Raw genomic sequence first — 18965 nt, 5'->3', positions numbered from 1 at the left:
TTATTAAGTAGTCAATGAATAATTTACCAATTATATATATATATGGTAATTGAAGGAAAGGTTTCCTGTAATGTTTTTTTAGGTCAAATACGGCCAAAGATGGAATTTTCAGTCTTATGGCAGTAGTAAATGTGTTCTTTGCAATATGCTTAGACAAATAATGAGATTTCAGAATGACTAAATTTTATAGAAGAATTTGAGCCAGGGTCAATATTAAAAAACTCCATTATGATGTTTGTGTTCCAGTCATCTGCAATCATCAAAATTGATTTTAAACCTAGCTTTGTTTACAAAGTTTTGTTTATAAACCAATTCAGTTAAATGTGTATAAATTCTTGAAACAAACACCTGGGTTTAGACTCCACAGATTACAAGGACTTATTCCTTTTAATATAGCTTCAAACTGAATATGTATTAATCACCTATTTGCAATAGCAATTTGTTTGTGTAATATGAAAAGAGCCATGTTTCTGCCAAATGTGTGCTTGTTGTAATCCAGTTTTATATAAGTGAGATTCAGGATTAAACTCAGGCTAGAATTTAAATGTAGAATTAATCAGGAAATGAAATGGAAGATTCTGATTCTGAAGTTTCAATGGATAGTCAGGTAAATCTCCATTATTTTTATTTATGAAAGGTATGTGCGAATGAAAAAATATTTTTAAGTTTCATATCTAGCTATTCATGAACATTTGTTTCAAAAATTGTGTACAAGTCCATTTTTCTATTTTTCAAATCTTAAATATGCTTTTAAATGATTCAGATTAGCTTTTTACAATTATTGCACAACGTACTGGTATTTTAGTAATTTTACAATAAGGTTAAATCCTCATAGCTCTGTTATTCTTCAAACTCTTGAGTTAAAGTTCAAGTTCTCTGTGCAATCTCCAAGGTAATAAGTACTTTGAAAGGTCTCTGATCATTCAAAGAATGTTTACCCTTTTTAAAAAACCTCAGATGCCAATTTGCAATAAAGTTTGTCTTCTCACACCTTCTTCCATTTAAAGTTGGTTATTGAAAGCACTATAGATCTTTTATAAATTATTTGAAGATCTTGAAGCAAATGTAATAAATAAACTTTTATAACAGAAATAAACTATAAGTAAAAAACCATTATTATGTTTTATCTTCAACCTATTATTGTAGAACCATTCACCTTGATGTCACACAATACACTCTAGCGCGTGAAAAAATACCACAACATTTAATAGGTATACAGATTAACAATGGCTATTTTCATAATCATTTTTATAAAGTCCTTATCTATTGTTGATTGTGTTTCTTAGCAATATTATAATTTTAATGATTTCTTGAGAAAATTAGTGTCTTTCCTCAAATCAAGTCACTTTAATAGATTGTTAAACTAAGAGGATTTTGTGCTTTCTGTCATTGGAATCCTGATTGTTTAAATTTGTACAGATTGTGATTCTGTGTCTATGAGAAGGATGCTGGATGTCAATGATTTAGTTTAAGAATTTGGAATTGATATCATTTGCCTAGTCATAGTTTTGAAATAAATAAATCTGGATAATTTAGGAAATATCATATTTGAATGATTTTGTGTTCTAAAAGAGACAGTTCTTTATCAAAGCATACTTTTAATTAACTCAAAATTGATAAATGTACCGGTACTGGATCTTTGAAGTCAATTCCAAATGTTATGAAGATATATAAGCTAATTGTATGTATTTCATAACATATGATACTATGCAGTAATTTGTCACACTTCAAGTCATGAAATCATTTCACTCTTCAGTGCTTTGAATATATATAATTTCCATGTTACAGTCAATTTTCAACTCTATGTTAGGATAACACTATGTCAATGTGATATGACAGAAATATTCTATGTATGACTATAACCAACAGATTTTATGTGATGTTCTTGAATACAAATGTATGAGATTATGAGGCCTCAAAATAGGAAGGTTTGTATTGTAGTCTTTAAGATAGCTTTAATATGGTTCAACTGGGCAAATTGCTGAAACGGAATTGTTAAGGTGCTAAAAATTGTCTAAAATTTTCATGTGGCATTGAGTGGTAGATGTCAGTGCCTGAGACTAATATTGTACAGGACTTAAGTTACTACTTAAGATACTATGTTAGCAGATATCTTTAAAATACATTAATTTCTAAACATCTTGTTTTGTTTTGAAGATACATTCCTTATGAGATTCACAAGAGTTTTACTTCTTAGTTTCTTGACTTATGATGGCATAAATAAAACAACAAGACAGAACCTTCTAAACAACTAAGGCACCTCAGCTCTGGAGAAAAGGCCACTAGGATGAGTAACACAAAATTGTATTATAACAACATAACATTTATTACAAATAATTATAATGTACTTTATATAATAAATTATTCTTGTGGCACAGATTCTTACTAAGTTATTGATTTGACATGTGTTTTATGGTAATTTGAAATGTAAATTTTACTTCAATTTTTTAAATAAGCTTACATTTAATACAGGTGTCTACATCTTAGTATTTTGGTTGTGTTTTACTCTATATATATTTATGCAATCCAAAGTTGAAGGCTTAACTTGTGTTATTGAAACATATAGGGAAAATATATTTTAAGAAACTGTCAGTCATATTATCGAAGAATGACTAAAACTAATAAACATTCAAGTTCTAGAAGAAAACGAGTTAGTAAGCTTATTATTTAAATTGTTGAATCTGAATCTGTTACTGATAATATGGCTGTTCACTGTCAGTGTTTCTGCTTTTGCTTGCTAGCTTGATGGCCAGGTCAGAGACAGATAAGGCCCTGTACCCTACAGGCGACAGGTAGAAGTAAATTAGAAGTAAAAAAAAGAAGGTTAATGCATCTGTCCTGGCTCTAGTTTTCATTCATTGTACATACATCAAATGACACTGGCAATGCAACATTTGAGCCCAATCAGATGCACAGAAAAGTAGGATGGAAAATTCTATAATTTCATTTCTTCATTGTAATTATCAGAGTTTTAGTAGATTCTGTTGACAGTTCAGTATTGATTACTTTGAAAGACTGATTGATGTCATTAGAAGGACTGTATCTCAGTATTATCACAATACATGTATCATGTTCAGGTTATTTTAGTCAAATGAGTTGTAAACTAGGCATGATAGAGACAGAAAATACCATCAGGTTTAAACAATAGCAGCATTACAATGTGTATTATGTAATTCTTTTTTTAAGATAAAAATACATCATGCATTCATATTCAAATAATAAGTTGGACATTAAACTTTGAATATTGACTGATTCTACTTTAGTATATAACATGTATTGATAGTTGATAAAACAACTGATATGATAACAACAAATGTTAGAAACATTCAGAATTAATGGAAAGTTTTTTTTATTACCGGTACTAACTTAATTGCTTAATGATGTTTCAATATGTTCCATTGATTACACATTACAAAGTGGATATGGCAAAACTTAGCAAAAATCATTTCATGAGTATAATTAGGTAAAATATTACGTAGTTAAAAACTGACAAAACCACATACTAAAAGCAACAGTTCTAAATGCATATTTTTTTCCTTATGATATAACCATCGTGAATATTCATCATATACTAAGTGATGTTCTGTTATCTTTTACAGGAGTTGGTTGGTAACACAGCTGAACAGAGAAATTGGCGTGGAATAGCCATTGCCTTGCTAGTTATAGTTGTTGTCTGTGCCCTTATTGTTACTGCTGTTATCCTTGTTACTCCTAGTAAGTATCATTTACATTAAATGTGATTTTCCTTAAGCATAAACCGTCTAAAGAACTGGATCTGTTCTAGATCATTGCTGCTACTCTATGAAAATACATTATTGCAAATTAAATGGTCCATTTAGAAATTTGCACTAGTTTTACATGACACCAAAAAACTTATAAAGTCTTTTATTATTTATGTATAAAATTTGATTCTAACCTTTACAGAAGTGGTAGATGAAGATTTGGGTGAACTATTTACATTAGATGACTATTTTGATAAAAATTATAAACCCAAAACATTTCATTCTACTTGGATCAGTGGTAAGTAAGTCTGTCCATATAGCAAGTTTTGTTATCGGTTGCACTTGAGATCTTCATTTTGATTGCATCTGTAGTCATAAAGAACATCATTACAAATTGATAAAAATGCAGATTGAATATGCAGTGCAAAAGTAAAGTAAAGCCTGTCAGTAATGAAAGTCAGAGAGATGCCCCAACAGTTGAGATCTAAAAGAGTAGGCACCCACTTCAACTGAGGTCAATTCTTAGAACAATTATTTCTAAAATTGCTTAGCTTACTGGATGCTATTCAAATATCATTGCTGTTTTTTGTTGTTGAGTTATTGGACAATAGTCAACAGAGTGGGTACCTTTATCTCTTGTGAGATATAATTGATTTTCACATTTCACTTTGTAGATGATAAATTTCTGTATCGAAATGAAGAAGGAGCACTGTATGCATACGATTGTACAAAGAATGCCACTACACTTATTATGGATAACACCACCTTTGTAAGTTTTAAATGTTTTATTTAATTACGAAAAAATATCAGTTGTGCTTCAGACTGGTCATGTTTAAACAAAATTGAACAATCGGAAATTGAAGAAAGAGTATGTATGCAAATTTCACTGTTCAACCAAAATTCTTTATTTCACTGACTCAGTATTTCACTGACTCAGTAAGTCAAGTACTTTTTTTTCAAAAGATTTTGTAAAGATCTTTAAATACTCATAAAATAAATACCTAAGTTGGCCATTGCTGAAATCTTAAATGTATCTAGTACATATAACGAATATATTAGTTTAAAGTCCAGTTGTAATCCCAGCATCACTATGAATTTATCTAAATGTATATACCATGCATGTATGATTAAAACCAAGAGCCTAAATGAAATGAAACCGAGTCAAAGAAACCTCTATGAATATAAGAATTATTTTAGGAAAGAAATGACTTCCTGAAAATACTCTTTCTTAGGTATGTGGCCTGACCGGTTTTGTTCTGGTTGGAACTCTTCAGGGGCATTGAGGCAAAAGTGAAAACCTCACCTCTATATATAGCTATAAATGGAGACTGCAATATGTCGGAGAATCAAAACACTCCCTTTACATAAGACTAAAAGAACATCGTGCCAACATTTGGCTGAACAGACTCGCACCAGTCAGTAAACACTTCAATAAACCCGGCCATGGCCCAGATCCTTTCTTTGTCCATCTAATCAGAATCATAAACCATGACCCTGATCTAGATACGACCACCAAAGAAAGAAGCAGAACCAAACTGCATTGGATCCACTATGACACCACTAGGCATAAATGAAGTCATCTAGCTTCCCTACCATCACTGGTCACCCTAATTCTCTATGAATACAATGTAATATTTATATAAAATTTTGTCATATTGGAAATATATACTTGTCAATCACAATTTAGTTAAAAGTAGGCCTAATATTTCACCTAAATAGGGAACTCATTGAATATATTATGTATATATAAAATATAATCATATTGTAAATATATACATGTTTACCACAATTACCTTGACTGTAATTTTTCACCTAAAACAATTATAAATTAACATCTGTAAATATACTTTGGGCCGCAAGATGTGAATAAACTATTATTATTATTATTATTAATCTTAATGATTTGTCTCAATTGTTCTTTAATTTTGTTACAGAGACAGTTTGATACACCTCATTTTACCCTATCAGCAGATCGACAATATGTCCTCCTTAAATATGACTTAGCTCAGGTAACTTCATTGTTATTTCTTTCTAGCTTTGTTCAACAGATCAAAGTCTTGGACCAGTTTAGTTGAGTATAGCATGTGAATCAATCAAGCTTTTTGATTATTCAAGAAATGACTTGAACATTTTTTCAGTTTATCGACTTATAGTGGAAGTGTTTTATACATAAGTGTACACAGGTTTTTTCTGTTTGTACATCTATAAACTGAAACAATGTTCAAGTCATTCCTTATGATTAAATCAACTCGATAACGTGTTTAAATATTTATCTATAATAGTTAGAATTTAAGGCCATAGATGGCGCATAAATACATAAGATTTTAACATAACATTGAACTGATACTAACAATAGAGATGTCCTAGAGAACAGCCAATCAGCAATAAGTAGGTCACATTATTTATGCATGTTGACGGAGCGGCCACATTGAAAGTTCAATTATTGAAAGACGAGTTCGAAATAAGTGAACATTCTAGGGAATTTGGAAAATACCGTAATCATTCAGTGAAATGTTGATTTCGGCTCTGTTGACGTTCGAAGGAACGACATTGACGTCGTGTGGTGGCCACATCAATCAAACTCAATGAAAAAGTAGTCCGTTAAGGGGCAGAGCTTAAATTTACATTCCGTTTACACAGATATAACCGACCACTGTTATCCAAGCAAATTGCTTGATGGAATCATGATTTAATTATTATTTCTTGTTTCAAGTCAGTTTTAGGTGTATGTGCCTTTATCACTCATAGAATTCATAATAATATTTTTCCCTCTTTTGATAGGTTTTCAGACATTCCACTATAGCTTCATATGTAGTTTACAACATTAATACAAAGTAAGTTTAAAAAAGTGTAAATTTTAAGTTTCTGTTACAGCTATGACATGGGGCATGCATACTATTGTTGTATAGATTTGAATTGTTATTATTTGACTATATTTGTATATTGTTATTTGTTATCCAATGGCTCTAATGTACTATTTCAGTGCTCATGAAAGAGGCACAATTATTGCAAGTTGAATTGGATTGAGGTTTTGTTCTATTGTCTTCTGAAGTTATATCAGTAATTGCAGTAAAAGTTATATAAATTGTATTTATTTTAGAGATCCATATGATTTGAAAGGTCCACAAGGAGATGATAAGATCCAGTATGTCACCTGGGCTCCCAAAGGACATGCCCTGGTAAGTAGATTCTCCTTCTGTTAAATGACTTCTCTACTGGTGCAGCTCAATTTCACTCATTGAGCTGTAGGAATGACAGATTATGTACAAATAAGTCTAATTAGATATACATGATAACAAAATAATCATGTTTTATAAATCTGATATTTTAGACATTTATACAAATTATTACTAAATTTTATAAGTCTCATATACTGTATCAGATATTTATACAGAATAATAATATTTTTTATAAATCTGATATTTCAGATATTTATACAGAGTATTAATGTATTTTATAAATCTGATATTTCAGATATTTATACAGAATAATAATATTTTTTATAAATCTGATATGTGAGATATTTATACAGAATAATGATATTTTTATAAATCTGATATTTCAGATATTTATACAGAATAATAATATTTTTATAAATCTGATATTTCAGGTATTTTTCCAGAATAATGATATTTTTATAAATCTGATATTTCAGATATTTATCCAGAATAATAATATAATTTTTTAAATCTCATATCAGATGTTTATAAATGATACAGAATGATAATATTTTTATAAATCTGATATTTCAGATATTTATCCAGAATAATAATATATTTTTTAAATCTCATATCAGATGTTTATAAATGATACAGAATGATAATATTTTTATAAATCTGATATTTCAGATATTTATCCAGAATAATAATATATTTTTTAAATCTCATATCAGATGTTTATAAATGATACAGAATGATAATATTTTTATAAATCTGATATTTCAGATATTTATCCAGAATAATAATATATTTTTTAAATCTCATATCAGATGTTTATAAATTATACAAAATGATAATATTTTTATAAATCTGATATTTCAGATATTTATACAGAATAATAATATATTTTTTAAATCTCATATCAGATGTTTATAAATACATAATGATAATTTTTTTTATCAATCTGATATGTCAGGTATTTATACTGAATAATAATATATTTATAAATCTGATATTTCAGATATTTATACAGAATATTAATGTATTTTATAAATCTGATATTTCAGATGTTTATACTGAGTATTAATGTATTTTATCAATCTGATATGTCAGGTATTTATACTGAATAATAATATTTTTATAAATCTGATATTTCAGATATTTATACAGAATAATAATATATTTTTTAAATCTCATTTCAGATATTTATAAATACAGAATAATAATATATTTTATGAATCTGATATGCGAGATATTTATACTGAGTATTAATGTCTTTTATAAATATGATATTTCAGATATTTATACAGAATATTAATGTATTTTATAAATATGATATTTCAGATATTTATACACAGTATTAATGTATTTTATAAATATGATATTTCAGATATTTATACTGAGTATTAATGTATTTTATAAATATGATATTTCAGATATTTATACAGAATAATAATATTTTTATAAATCTGATATTTCAGATATTTATACATAGTATTAATGTATTTTATAAATCTGATATTTCAGATGTTTATACTGAGTATTAATGTATTTTATAAATATGATATTTCAGATATTTATACAGAATATTAATGTATTTTATAAATATGATATTTCAGATATTTATACTGAGTATTAATGTATTTTATAAATATGATATTTCAGATATTTATACAAAGTATTAATGTATTTTATAAATCTGATATTTCAGATATTTATACAGAGTATTAATGTATTTTATAAATCTGATATTTCAGATGTTTATACTGAATATTAATGTATTTTATTAATATGATATTTCAGATATTTATACAGAATAATAATATATTTTATAAATCTGATGTACAAGCTGTACCTGTTATAATAGCTGACGGGGGCATACCTGGTGAAATATATAATGGTGTACCGGACTGGGTATATGAAGGTAAGAGGTCTAACATATATTTTCTTACGAAATCTCATTAATGAAGGATAAGGATATATGATCATACAAAATTAAACAAATAAAGATAACTGTGTTGACTGTTGTATATTGTTAAAAAAAACTAATTGCAATGTAATAGTATTGAAAAAACAAATGTATGTGTTTTCAAACTGGAGCCGTGGCTTAACTTAGTAAGGTGCTAATCAGTAGGATTTAATACTCTATAACATTTCCTCTATTGTAGAAGAAATATTAAGTACAGATAATGCCATGTGGTGGTCACCCAATGCCACATTTGTTGCCTATGCTGTAATTAATGATACCAGGGTACCCAAATACTACTACCAAATATATGGTAATTTAGACAGTGCTTATGGAGAACTTGCCAGTATTGCTTATCCAAAGGTAAGTGCCAGTGGCTTATGTAACTAGTGACTAACTAACTATGACTTAGTCAGTTAAACATTTCAAAATTTTAGCTTAGTATGGCAAATGATAAGGATATTTTCCCCATGTTACTGTATTCCATACTTTTCATAAGATTAAAATTGTCAATGTTCTTCATTATGTTCTCTTTTGCAGCCTGGATTTCCTAATCCTACAATCAACATTAAGATTGTCAGTGTTCTTCAATATTTTCTCTTTTACAGCCTGGATTTCCTAATCCTACAATCAACATTAAGATTGTCAGTGTTCTTCATTATGTTCTCTTTTACAGCCTGGATTTCCTAATTCTACAATCAACATCAAGATTATCAATGTTCTTCATTATGTTCTCTTTTACAGCCTGGATTTCCTAATCCCACAATCAACATTAAGATTGTCAATGTTCTCAATAAGAAAACGGTGGAGATTGAACCTCCGTTGAGTTTTAAAAACATGTAGGTTTACCAATTTTTTTATGCTTCCTAGTGCTTTGTTCATGATATATTGACACTTATAGTGGCATTGGAAAGAAGAAAAAGCTGGCCATGGGTTAGGACTGAAATGTTTCATTTGCAAACTTTATTGAACTATTTGGGTTTCAAATATTTGATTTAATTACCCTAAGGTGCATTGTATCACGAATACAGGTTTTGACATGGTCTTATCTTGTACTGAACTAAGCCCACTACACTTCGGTTTGTAGGGGTGGAAATCAGATTGGTGCTAATGGAAATGAGGTCATGTAGACAAAACGCAGCAATGCTTTGCCGCCGCTCGTTTGAAGAGATAAGAACACAGAGAAAGTATGACGAATGGGGGTGTGGTTTGGACAAGATGACTTAGGTCATGTCTCTCTCATTAATGCTACTTTACAGATAATTTAGACTGTCATGTCAAATTTCCTTCTTTTAAACTATTTCCTATAGAATAAAGATATAGAAAAAAGTAGCTAAAATAACACCAAAATAATAGTTTCTTATGATGAAGATCTGTTTTTCAGAGAACATTATTTTACATCAGTGATATGGAAAGATGACCAATCTATCATTGTTTCATGGTTGAACAGACCCCAGAATCAGTCCATTGTAACAATATGTGATGTTTCTGGTACTTGTAAAGAGGTAAGCTCATTTTGTTTTACTAAAGTAAGTTTAAATTCTCTTTGAACATTGAGTGTCAGATAATAAAATCTTCTGTGACATCATTTGGACATGATCTGTAGTGTGTATGAATTAAATTGTGTTGTAAATTGAATGACTGCTTATTTCCAAAGGATGAAGATGTATTTTGTGAATCTCTTCTATTTGGTGGTGAATATCAAGTTCTCAGAAATATAAAGTTTGAAGAACCAAGCCTATGTTTTAGTTAAACTTGTTTTTTTGTTTTACAGAGCACAAGAGAAGATGGACATGGTGGCTGGGTGAGCATGGTGAGTTTTATTACTATATTTTTTTACCTTGCCGTGTGTACATTTTATTTTGATAAAACATCAAAATTATGATAGTTTGAAGGGTCAATCTAAAGTCAAAAACCAATACCTTTCACAAACAAATGAGTGACATAATAATATGATCTTATTATTTGTTGCAGACGGGTGCTCCAATAGTTTCACGAGATGGTTTAAGATATTTTATGATTTTACCACAAAAAGATGCAGATGCTGGGTATTTTAATCATGTAGCCATGTTGGAAAAGAAGGTAGAGTTAATGTAGTATAATTAGTGTTTAGTTACTGTGATAGTCACTTGTTGAGATTGCACACCAAATTTCGAAACAACACATTAAATGCAACTTTTGTAGTAGTACGAGGGACTGATTTTGACCCATTTCGCTTGTTTTGGAGTTTGAATTTTAGAATATTTGCACTGTGAATCAAAATGGCTCAATGAAAGTTGAAGTTAAGTATAATGATAACATTTGAATTTTGATTTCAGAGTGGTGGTTATCGAAGGATATTTTTAACACATCATAGATGGGAGGTAACAAAGATATTAGCATATGATCAGGAATTAAAGTTAGTTTATTATATTGGTACCGGTGGAGATCCTCGACATCGTCATCTCTATAGGTAATATTTCTTTTTTTCGGGTGTAGTAATAGCAGATAAAGATTTCTTTTAACCAAGATCTTCACTAAGTCATGATAAAACCCCATGTTTAGAATTTGTTGGTCAAGTATGTCCATAAATTAAACATTCTCAATATTTTTGATAAAAATTAGGGCTTATTTTTGTGTGCAGCAAAGTTGATTTCTGTTCTCTGAAAAATATTAAACAATTTTTCGCCATGATTTTGTAGTGACATCATATGTTGCTGAGATTTTCCAACATTTTGTTTTCTCCGTATATTTCAGCGTTAATTTGGAACATCATTCAACATGTTTAACATGTAGTTTAAATTCTGATTGTCAATATGTATCAGCTACCTTCAGTTCTTCGACACGATATTATCTATTAAATTGTCTGGGACCAGGAGTACCTTATACTACCCTACGATCTGTAGCTGGAGCTCAGGGTAAGTGATGATCTGAATCCTAGTACTCTATCGCTTTTCATCAGTCTTTCTTTACCATGGTTTATACAATGGTCTGTTCAAAAATATTCCTATATAGCAAGTTCAAGTATTACATTTTTCATCTTGTCACCAGACTACCTAGTGAAATCTTTCAGACGTTATGTCTTTTTCTGATTTAAATACATCAATATTTTATAAAATACTACAAAAATATTTGTCATATATATGAAGATTGAATGGTTATTTATCATTTTTAGTGGCTACAATGGAAAACAATACAATGTTGAGAGAAAAATTATCTAAGAAAGCTTTACCAAGGGTTGAATATGTACAGATAGAGGTTGATAAAGGATACAGTAAGTTTATGAGATTTGAAACTTTTTTGATAAGAAATCATTTAAGATGACAAAAATGTAGAAGAAAACAATTTAGGAACTGCACTCTGAAATAACTGTAATTAGAAACAACCTAGAGTGTCTTGAGCAAACATATATACTGCCTTTTTATTGATTCTGTCACTCATGTGTATAGTCTTACCAATATATGAGTCTTTGAAAAAAATACCTTTTTAGCTGATCAAAATAAGACTTTTGCTTATTTTTCACAGAAATTTGGGGAAAGATGTTATTACCACCAGTACTAAAGAAAGATGAAATTACGAAATATCCGGTAGTTCTACATGTGTAAGTATAAATAATAAAGTACTCAATTCTGCATTCTGCAACTTCACAAAAAGTTTTAATGAAGTAGATCATGTGTGGCTTTAGCTGTGCTTATGGATATGCATATGTCATCATAGATGGCATTTCTACCATTTCGACAAAAGTGTCCTTTCTTGGTATAGCCCTCTTTTAACACAAGGCTTAATTTTACAGGTATGGAGGTCCAGGGAGTCAAAGAGTAACAGAGAAATTTTCAATTGGATGGGAGACATATTTAACTAGTTCTCAGGAAATGATCTATGTGTATGCTGATGGACGTGGTTCTGGTGGTCGAGGACAGAAATTTTTACATCAGATCTACAGAAGATTTGGTACTGTGGAGGTTGATGATGCCATTGCTGCGGGAAAGTAAGTTGCAATTTTTAAAAAACTCATTCATCCATCTCTAGTAAGAGCTGGACAAAGTATATTTTTGGGTGTAAATTTGAAATTTGAAGTAGACGCAAAAAGATACTTTTTTTTCCTTATCTTTCTATGGATCTTTTGTGGTTTGAACGGCCTTAACATGCATTTGTTGATCTTTACTTGAAAGATTTCCTAAGAATATAGAATCGTATGTGTTTCATATTGCAGTAACATAGTAAGCTTTGAAATGGTACTTGGATTAGTTTGTTGATCATGATAAATGATTTCTCTCCTCTGTTTCTTTCAGGCATTTTTCCAAGTTACATTATGTGGATGATAAAAAGGTGGCTATATGGGGATGGGTAAGTACAATTTAATCTTATTTAATCTACGAAAGTTACAAAAGAGTTTAAATAGATGTCTAAAAGGCTTTCTTTCAATATTCCTTTTTATACGCCCACATCTCTCTATGTGGACGTATATTGTCGGCACCCTATCCATCCATCCGTCAACATTTGCATGTAAACGCTCTAAAAACTAGATTTTTTGATGGAATCAAATGAAATTCGGTATGTGTATACATATCCATAAACGAAGATCAAGTTCGAATTTGAGCTATTTTCGACCGTTAGAAGCAGAGTTATTGCCCTTGCCCCAAAATCTTGAATATGCTATTACTCTCTTAGTTTTCAACTGATTCTAATGAAACTTAAAATGGATGTTGTTGGACCTAAATCGAAAGGTTTGAGAAAGTTTACTTCTGATTAAATTCAAGGCTTTTTCAAGATTTAGGCCTCTTACGTCAGTTTTGAGGAGTTATCGCCCTATAACCTCTAGTGCTTCTATCAACATCAATTGCTCGTAAACGTTCTAAAAACTAGATTTTTTGATGGAATAAAATGAATTTCGGTATGTGTATACATATTCATAAAACGAAGATCAAGTTTGAATTTGAGCTATTTTCGACTGTTAGCAGCAGAGTTATTGCCCTTGCCCCAAAATCTTGAATATGCTATTACTCTCTTAGTTTTCAATCGATTGTGATGAAACTTAAAATGGATGTTTCGTTTTTACCATCCGCATGCCATGAAGGGCGTATATGGCTGTGGTCCACTATCTTTTGAAACAAAGTAGTTAAAATGTACATTACAATTTTCTTTTCAGTCTTTTGGAGGTTTTGTAGCAGCTTCAGCATTAGGAAAACAAACAGATACATTTCAATGTGGTATCTCTGTAGCTCCAGTTACAGACTGGATTTATTATGGTATGGACTGACATTGCATTTAATTCTATTAGGATCTGACAAACGCTGTGCATTTTGTATATATAGTAATGATTTGTCCATAGGTGCTATATTACCTCTCATGATGATCTATCAAATCTTGATCATGTAATAGCTAGATTCCGTGGAATAGAGAACCACTTTATCTGTCCAGGTCCAGATTGGTTCTTTATTATCTGTATCCAGCTGGGTGGGCTGAAACAATTAGGAAAGAAGACTTATTCAAGAACTGAGAACAAGGCAACCATGCAAATGATGTCTTTTTATAATGTTAGATATATTATTATTCTCATTATGCGTTTTGATAGTATACAAGTACTAAGACTATAGATATATATGCTTCTATGTAAACTTATAAAGTATATATATATTATATCATTAGATTCAGTGTATACAGAGAGATATATGGGATTACCACGAGCTGATGATAATCTTCAAGGTTATAAAGATGCTAATGTTTCTAAAAATGTTGAAAATTTTAAAAATAGTAACTTCCTTTTAATACATGGTACTGGAGATGGTGAGTGTTTTTGTAGTTGTCATTAAATGATCCTGTTTGTGTTTTTCCAAAACTGTGCTGGCATATACCTGAACTTGTTGTCCAAACATTATAGATTAGGATGATATTATGAACTGAATGGTTGATCTATGCAGTCCTCCATTCCACGTCATGAAATAGTTTGCTGGTATTCAGAAATATTTTAAGGTGTGATGTTTCTAAAGACAATTCTTTGATCTCAAAAGTCAACTGTAATGTTTTAAGTTTTTCTCTTTTCAGATAATGTTCATTTCCAGAATTCAGCACAATTAATGAAAGCATTAACAGAAAAAGATGTTTATTATAGAACTCAGGTATTTCTCTCTTTACTCTATTTATTGACAACATTTTTTTTATAATATGTATACGACTGAATAAAAGTTGGAAGGTTACATTAAACACAGTGGCTATTTTTACGGCACTGTAAACATGAGTTAGAAGGCTATTTTTACGACACTTCCTGTCACGCCTGCACAATTAAAAAAAATTGACTTGTTTTTTCCTCTGTAGACAAAAATATTTGCACCAATTTTATGGCACAATTAAACATTGATTACTAGTATGATGGAGGTGTACATTCTCTCATGTTAGGATCTTCAGTGAGCGCAATCATATAAAAATAGGAATAACAGGACTCAGAGATATGATCATCAGAACTGACTCCAAGGGAACTGATGATGAAGAAAGTCAGGAGAGACTGTACCTGAGAACCTTTACATCTTTTTTATTTTCTGATATTTTTACTCTGCATTGTTTTCTAAGAAATTTTCTACCAAAGGCATGTCCCAAATGTAGTATTTTAAACCAATCAAACTAAAGTGTTTCATGTGAAACCCAATAAAATAAAGAATTGTGAGATAGCGAAACCCAAAGTAGAGTTATTTCTGGCTCCCAGGTTTTTAGCAGCTTAATGATCGCCAAAACTGATGTATTTTGCACCAGAAGTAGAAATTAGTTCTGGACCGTCCAATTTACATTAATTTTAGATGTCCTTATTGTCTTCTAATATAAATTTTGAAATGCGCAGGCTTGAAAGGAAGTGCTGTAAAAATAGCCAGTGTGTACATTAAAACACTATGATATATACATATATATATATATATAAGTTCAGAAGTAGAAATATTAAAACAGAACCTAAAAAGAAATGTTGTTACTCAGAGTTTCACGCTATGCGATCTTTAGACTGACCTGACTGGTTTCAAGTTTGTTTCTTTAAATTGCATCGTACTAGAGCAGAGTAACTTTCTTTTAAATCTTTTCTGCTTACTAAATCATGCTTTCCAGGGTTTTGATATCAAATACTTTCTTTTCAGCTTTATACAGATAAACACCATGGTTTATTGGGAGGCAACACACGTCACCATTTTTATGAAACTATGGAAGACTTTTTATTTGAGTGCTTTAAAGGCTATTCACAAAAACATGGCAAAGAACCTCAACCTGTTGAGAAAAAACCCCAAACATTATAAAACTGGACAGCTTTGTTCATTTTAAGTGCCAATGTTATTTTGAATTACTTTGATGTATACTTCCTGCTGACCAACCTTTACTTCATGTTGCTATGGTGTTGGAGTTGACATCTGGATGTGAATTATCTGTGTTGCCATAGTGATATGACAAAAATAGTGTTACCATGGTGATGTTATGATGACAAAAATATCATGGTGAAATGAATAATAATGATGATATGCTGATGTGAATGACTTTGTCTTCTTGGTGATGTGAACAATAGTTTTGTCATGTCAATGTAATTAATAAGGAAGAGCCCTATTATGTTGCCATGGTGAAAACATCATCGAATTTTGTCAGGGTGTTAACAACATAAAGTGATGTTGTTGGGGTGTTAACAACATAATGTGATGTTGTAAGGGTTATTATAACATTAAAGGACTTGTATAAGCTAGGTCAAAGAGAGAGAATCGAGGGAAGTTACAATAATTGTACACCACCTCTAAGTATCACCTTAGAATAATAACAGCTCTTATCAAAATAATGAACTGTTCCATAGAATTCACCTTGAAATCTGAACACAAGTGTTGCTATGGCAACAGCTATTTGGAATTGTGACTTGATGCTGTTAGTACTTTACTAATTAGAGAGCAATTGCCTTAAACTATCTTAGTAGTTTTGATCTAGTGTTAGTTACAGGTATGCTGTAGAATATTTACCACAAAGGGGAACATAATAAGATGAGTGCTACAAGTTTGTCAGAACTTACAGTGAAAGTTTGAAATAATAGTCTTGAATAATGATCCATTAAAAAAATTACTACATAGTTTATTTCTGTGACCATTATTATGTGAAGCAACTGGTATTGGATACAGTGAATATAGATGGACCTCATCCTAGTAAAAGATTAGACCAGTAATACACCAGAACACCAGTACTCAGTCATCTAGATAGATATGATCAAAAAACTTTAAGAATAATACAATAACTTGTTGTTAATGTTTGTTGTGTATTGTTATGTGTATAGATGAGTAATAATATTATAGTGGCTAATTCAAAATGGCTGTGATGTAAAATTTTATTCAGGAATATCTTGTGGTTATAGAATTAATTGTGATTTGTCTTGCATATTTTTTATCTTTCTTTTTTTCTATTTTAATGGCATAATCTGTATTCAGATATAATACTTAGCAGAGACTAATCTAACAACTAACTGAACCATCCCACTATCTGGGAGGAAGACCCATAGGGTTATTATAAAAAAAACTCATTTAACTCTTTGATTAAGATGTAAATTGACAAGGTTCTGTGTCTGGTGCAGGATTATCAATTCAGCAGAAATAGTAGATACGGTGCATTTGTTTCTTCTATTTTCTTCTGTATAGATAACCCCACACTAGACATTGCTGCCACTATCATCACCCTAACAAATCTATAAAATTTTATTAGACCATTTTCAGCCTTTAATTTCATGCATTTTTTTATGAATAATTATAAATAATATGTTCATGTTTATTTTGTCTCTTTTAAGTGTTCACATGAATTGTTTTAATAAGCTTATATCTTAAATTATTTGTAAATAATTTCAAAATTTTTTAAATTTCAAAATTTAAATCGAATTACTTTGGTTTCTTTTGCAGAATTACAGTTTAGAATCACTTAAGATTATGTGAAACACTTCATAAACCTCTATTGACTTAGTAATTCTACCATAAAATTCAAATTGATAAAGATAATTGCATGTTTGTAGAAAATCAAATTCTGAGCCCATTTTAAAGACCACAAAATAAAACTTTGTAAATATTGTAAATAGTTTTTAATCCATTTGAGTGATACTTTTTCTTTACACAAATTCACAGTTGTATAAATTTTTAATCTTTTCAAAATTTTCCATTCAATAAATTGAGACTTTATTGCACCAATTATTAAATAGTATTTTTGAGTGAGAGAATGAATGAATAAGTGATTGAAGAATATTAATGAGTGAGGAAAAGAATCTGTGTATGTGTTACAAGTTATTTCCTGTCTGATTTCACAAAATGTGTGTACTTTACAGGGACCTTTTTTCCCATACTTGAATTTACATTTACTATTTTCTTTGGGCAATATATTAATCTTTTGTCCTATTTCCTCTTTTCTTTTCATTGCAAAATAATTTAAACTGGTAAATTATGCCATTAGTTGTTACACATTTAGAGTTTAATCAGTATTTAACTTTTTAATATAGTAGAAAATATTAAGATATAGCAGATAAACCACTTGAATTATTGTGCTTAAAATTATTCAGACCAAATCTTGTGACAAACCAGTACTTTAAGACTTTTGACACTTGTCACATTTTTACTTCTCAAAATCTTACCACAATTATATTCTGTTATTGTCAAATTATCCTTTAAATAAATATTTCAAATTAAAGACTTTTTTATTGCACTGCAAGATGTTTAACATCCAACATGTACCAATTCCAATTTAAGCTTGACTGACTTGAAGGTGAGGTCAAAAGGAAAATTATCATTTCATAATTGAATCCATTCTCTATGAAGCCAAGAAAATGTAGTAACAGGAAATAAATATATCCCCCTGTCAGTGATGCAGATTGGGGGTGACAACACACAGGCCCTGTGTTCTGTGCAGTTAAAGATTGAAAAAGAGTATCTTTACTTGCTGTCCTGGCCAAATTGGTGAGGTCAAGTAGCCAATAAGGTGACTTCATTATATGGAGTATCTTTACTTGCAGTCCTGGCCAAATTTCCCTCACTGCATACTGCATAGCACGTTCATTTCAACTAAAGGTATTATAACTCTAAATTTTATATTCAAATGGTAATTGATCAACATAACCTGATGTAAAATAATGGTATAATAAATAAAATTATGGATTTTCAA

At 30.0% G+C, this 18965-nt stretch overlaps 2 protein-coding genes across 2 annotated transcripts in view; one reads left to right on the top strand and one right to left on the bottom strand.

Moving 5' to 3' along the window:
* Positions 1-3578: 3578 nt before the first annotated feature.
* Positions 3579-16302, top strand: LOTGIDRAFT_226274 (hypothetical protein; the record flags this gene model as incomplete). Its single annotated transcript, XM_009051868.1, has 23 exons — positions 3579-3714; positions 3928-4020; positions 4397-4491; positions 5657-5731; positions 6504-6556; positions 6823-6901; positions 8684-8804; positions 9049-9209; positions 9591-9685; positions 10231-10351; positions 10621-10659; positions 10821-10939; positions 11182-11298; positions 11356-11408; positions 11528-11747; positions 11975-12099; positions 12351-12426; positions 12619-12813; positions 13118-13172; positions 13975-14074; positions 14475-14612; positions 14871-14944; positions 15944-16302. The coding sequence occupies 23 exons, from the start codon at positions 3579-3581 to the stop codon at positions 16097-16099; spliced, it is 2496 nt and encodes an 831-aa protein (XP_009050116.1). The 3' UTR covers positions 16100-16302.
* Positions 16303-18875: 2573 nt separating this feature from the next.
* Positions 18876-18965, bottom strand: part of LOTGIDRAFT_205260 (hypothetical protein) — a 4677-nt gene continuing 4587 nt past the window's right edge. Inside the window, exon 7 of the mRNA XM_009051867.1 lies at positions 18876-18965. Coding sequence (XP_009050115.1) covers positions 18962-18965 — 4 coding nt within the window. The 3' untranslated portion in view covers positions 18876-18961.

Source organism: Lottia gigantea, assembly GCF_000327385.1.
Source record: "Lottia gigantea unplaced genomic scaffold LOTGIsca_172, whole genome shotgun sequence".
NCBI classification, from domain to species: Eukaryota; Metazoa; Mollusca; class Gastropoda; family Lottiidae; genus Lottia; species Lottia gigantea.
Note: the sequence above shows the minus strand (reverse complement) of the source record. Positions and strands in the feature narration are given on the sequence as shown.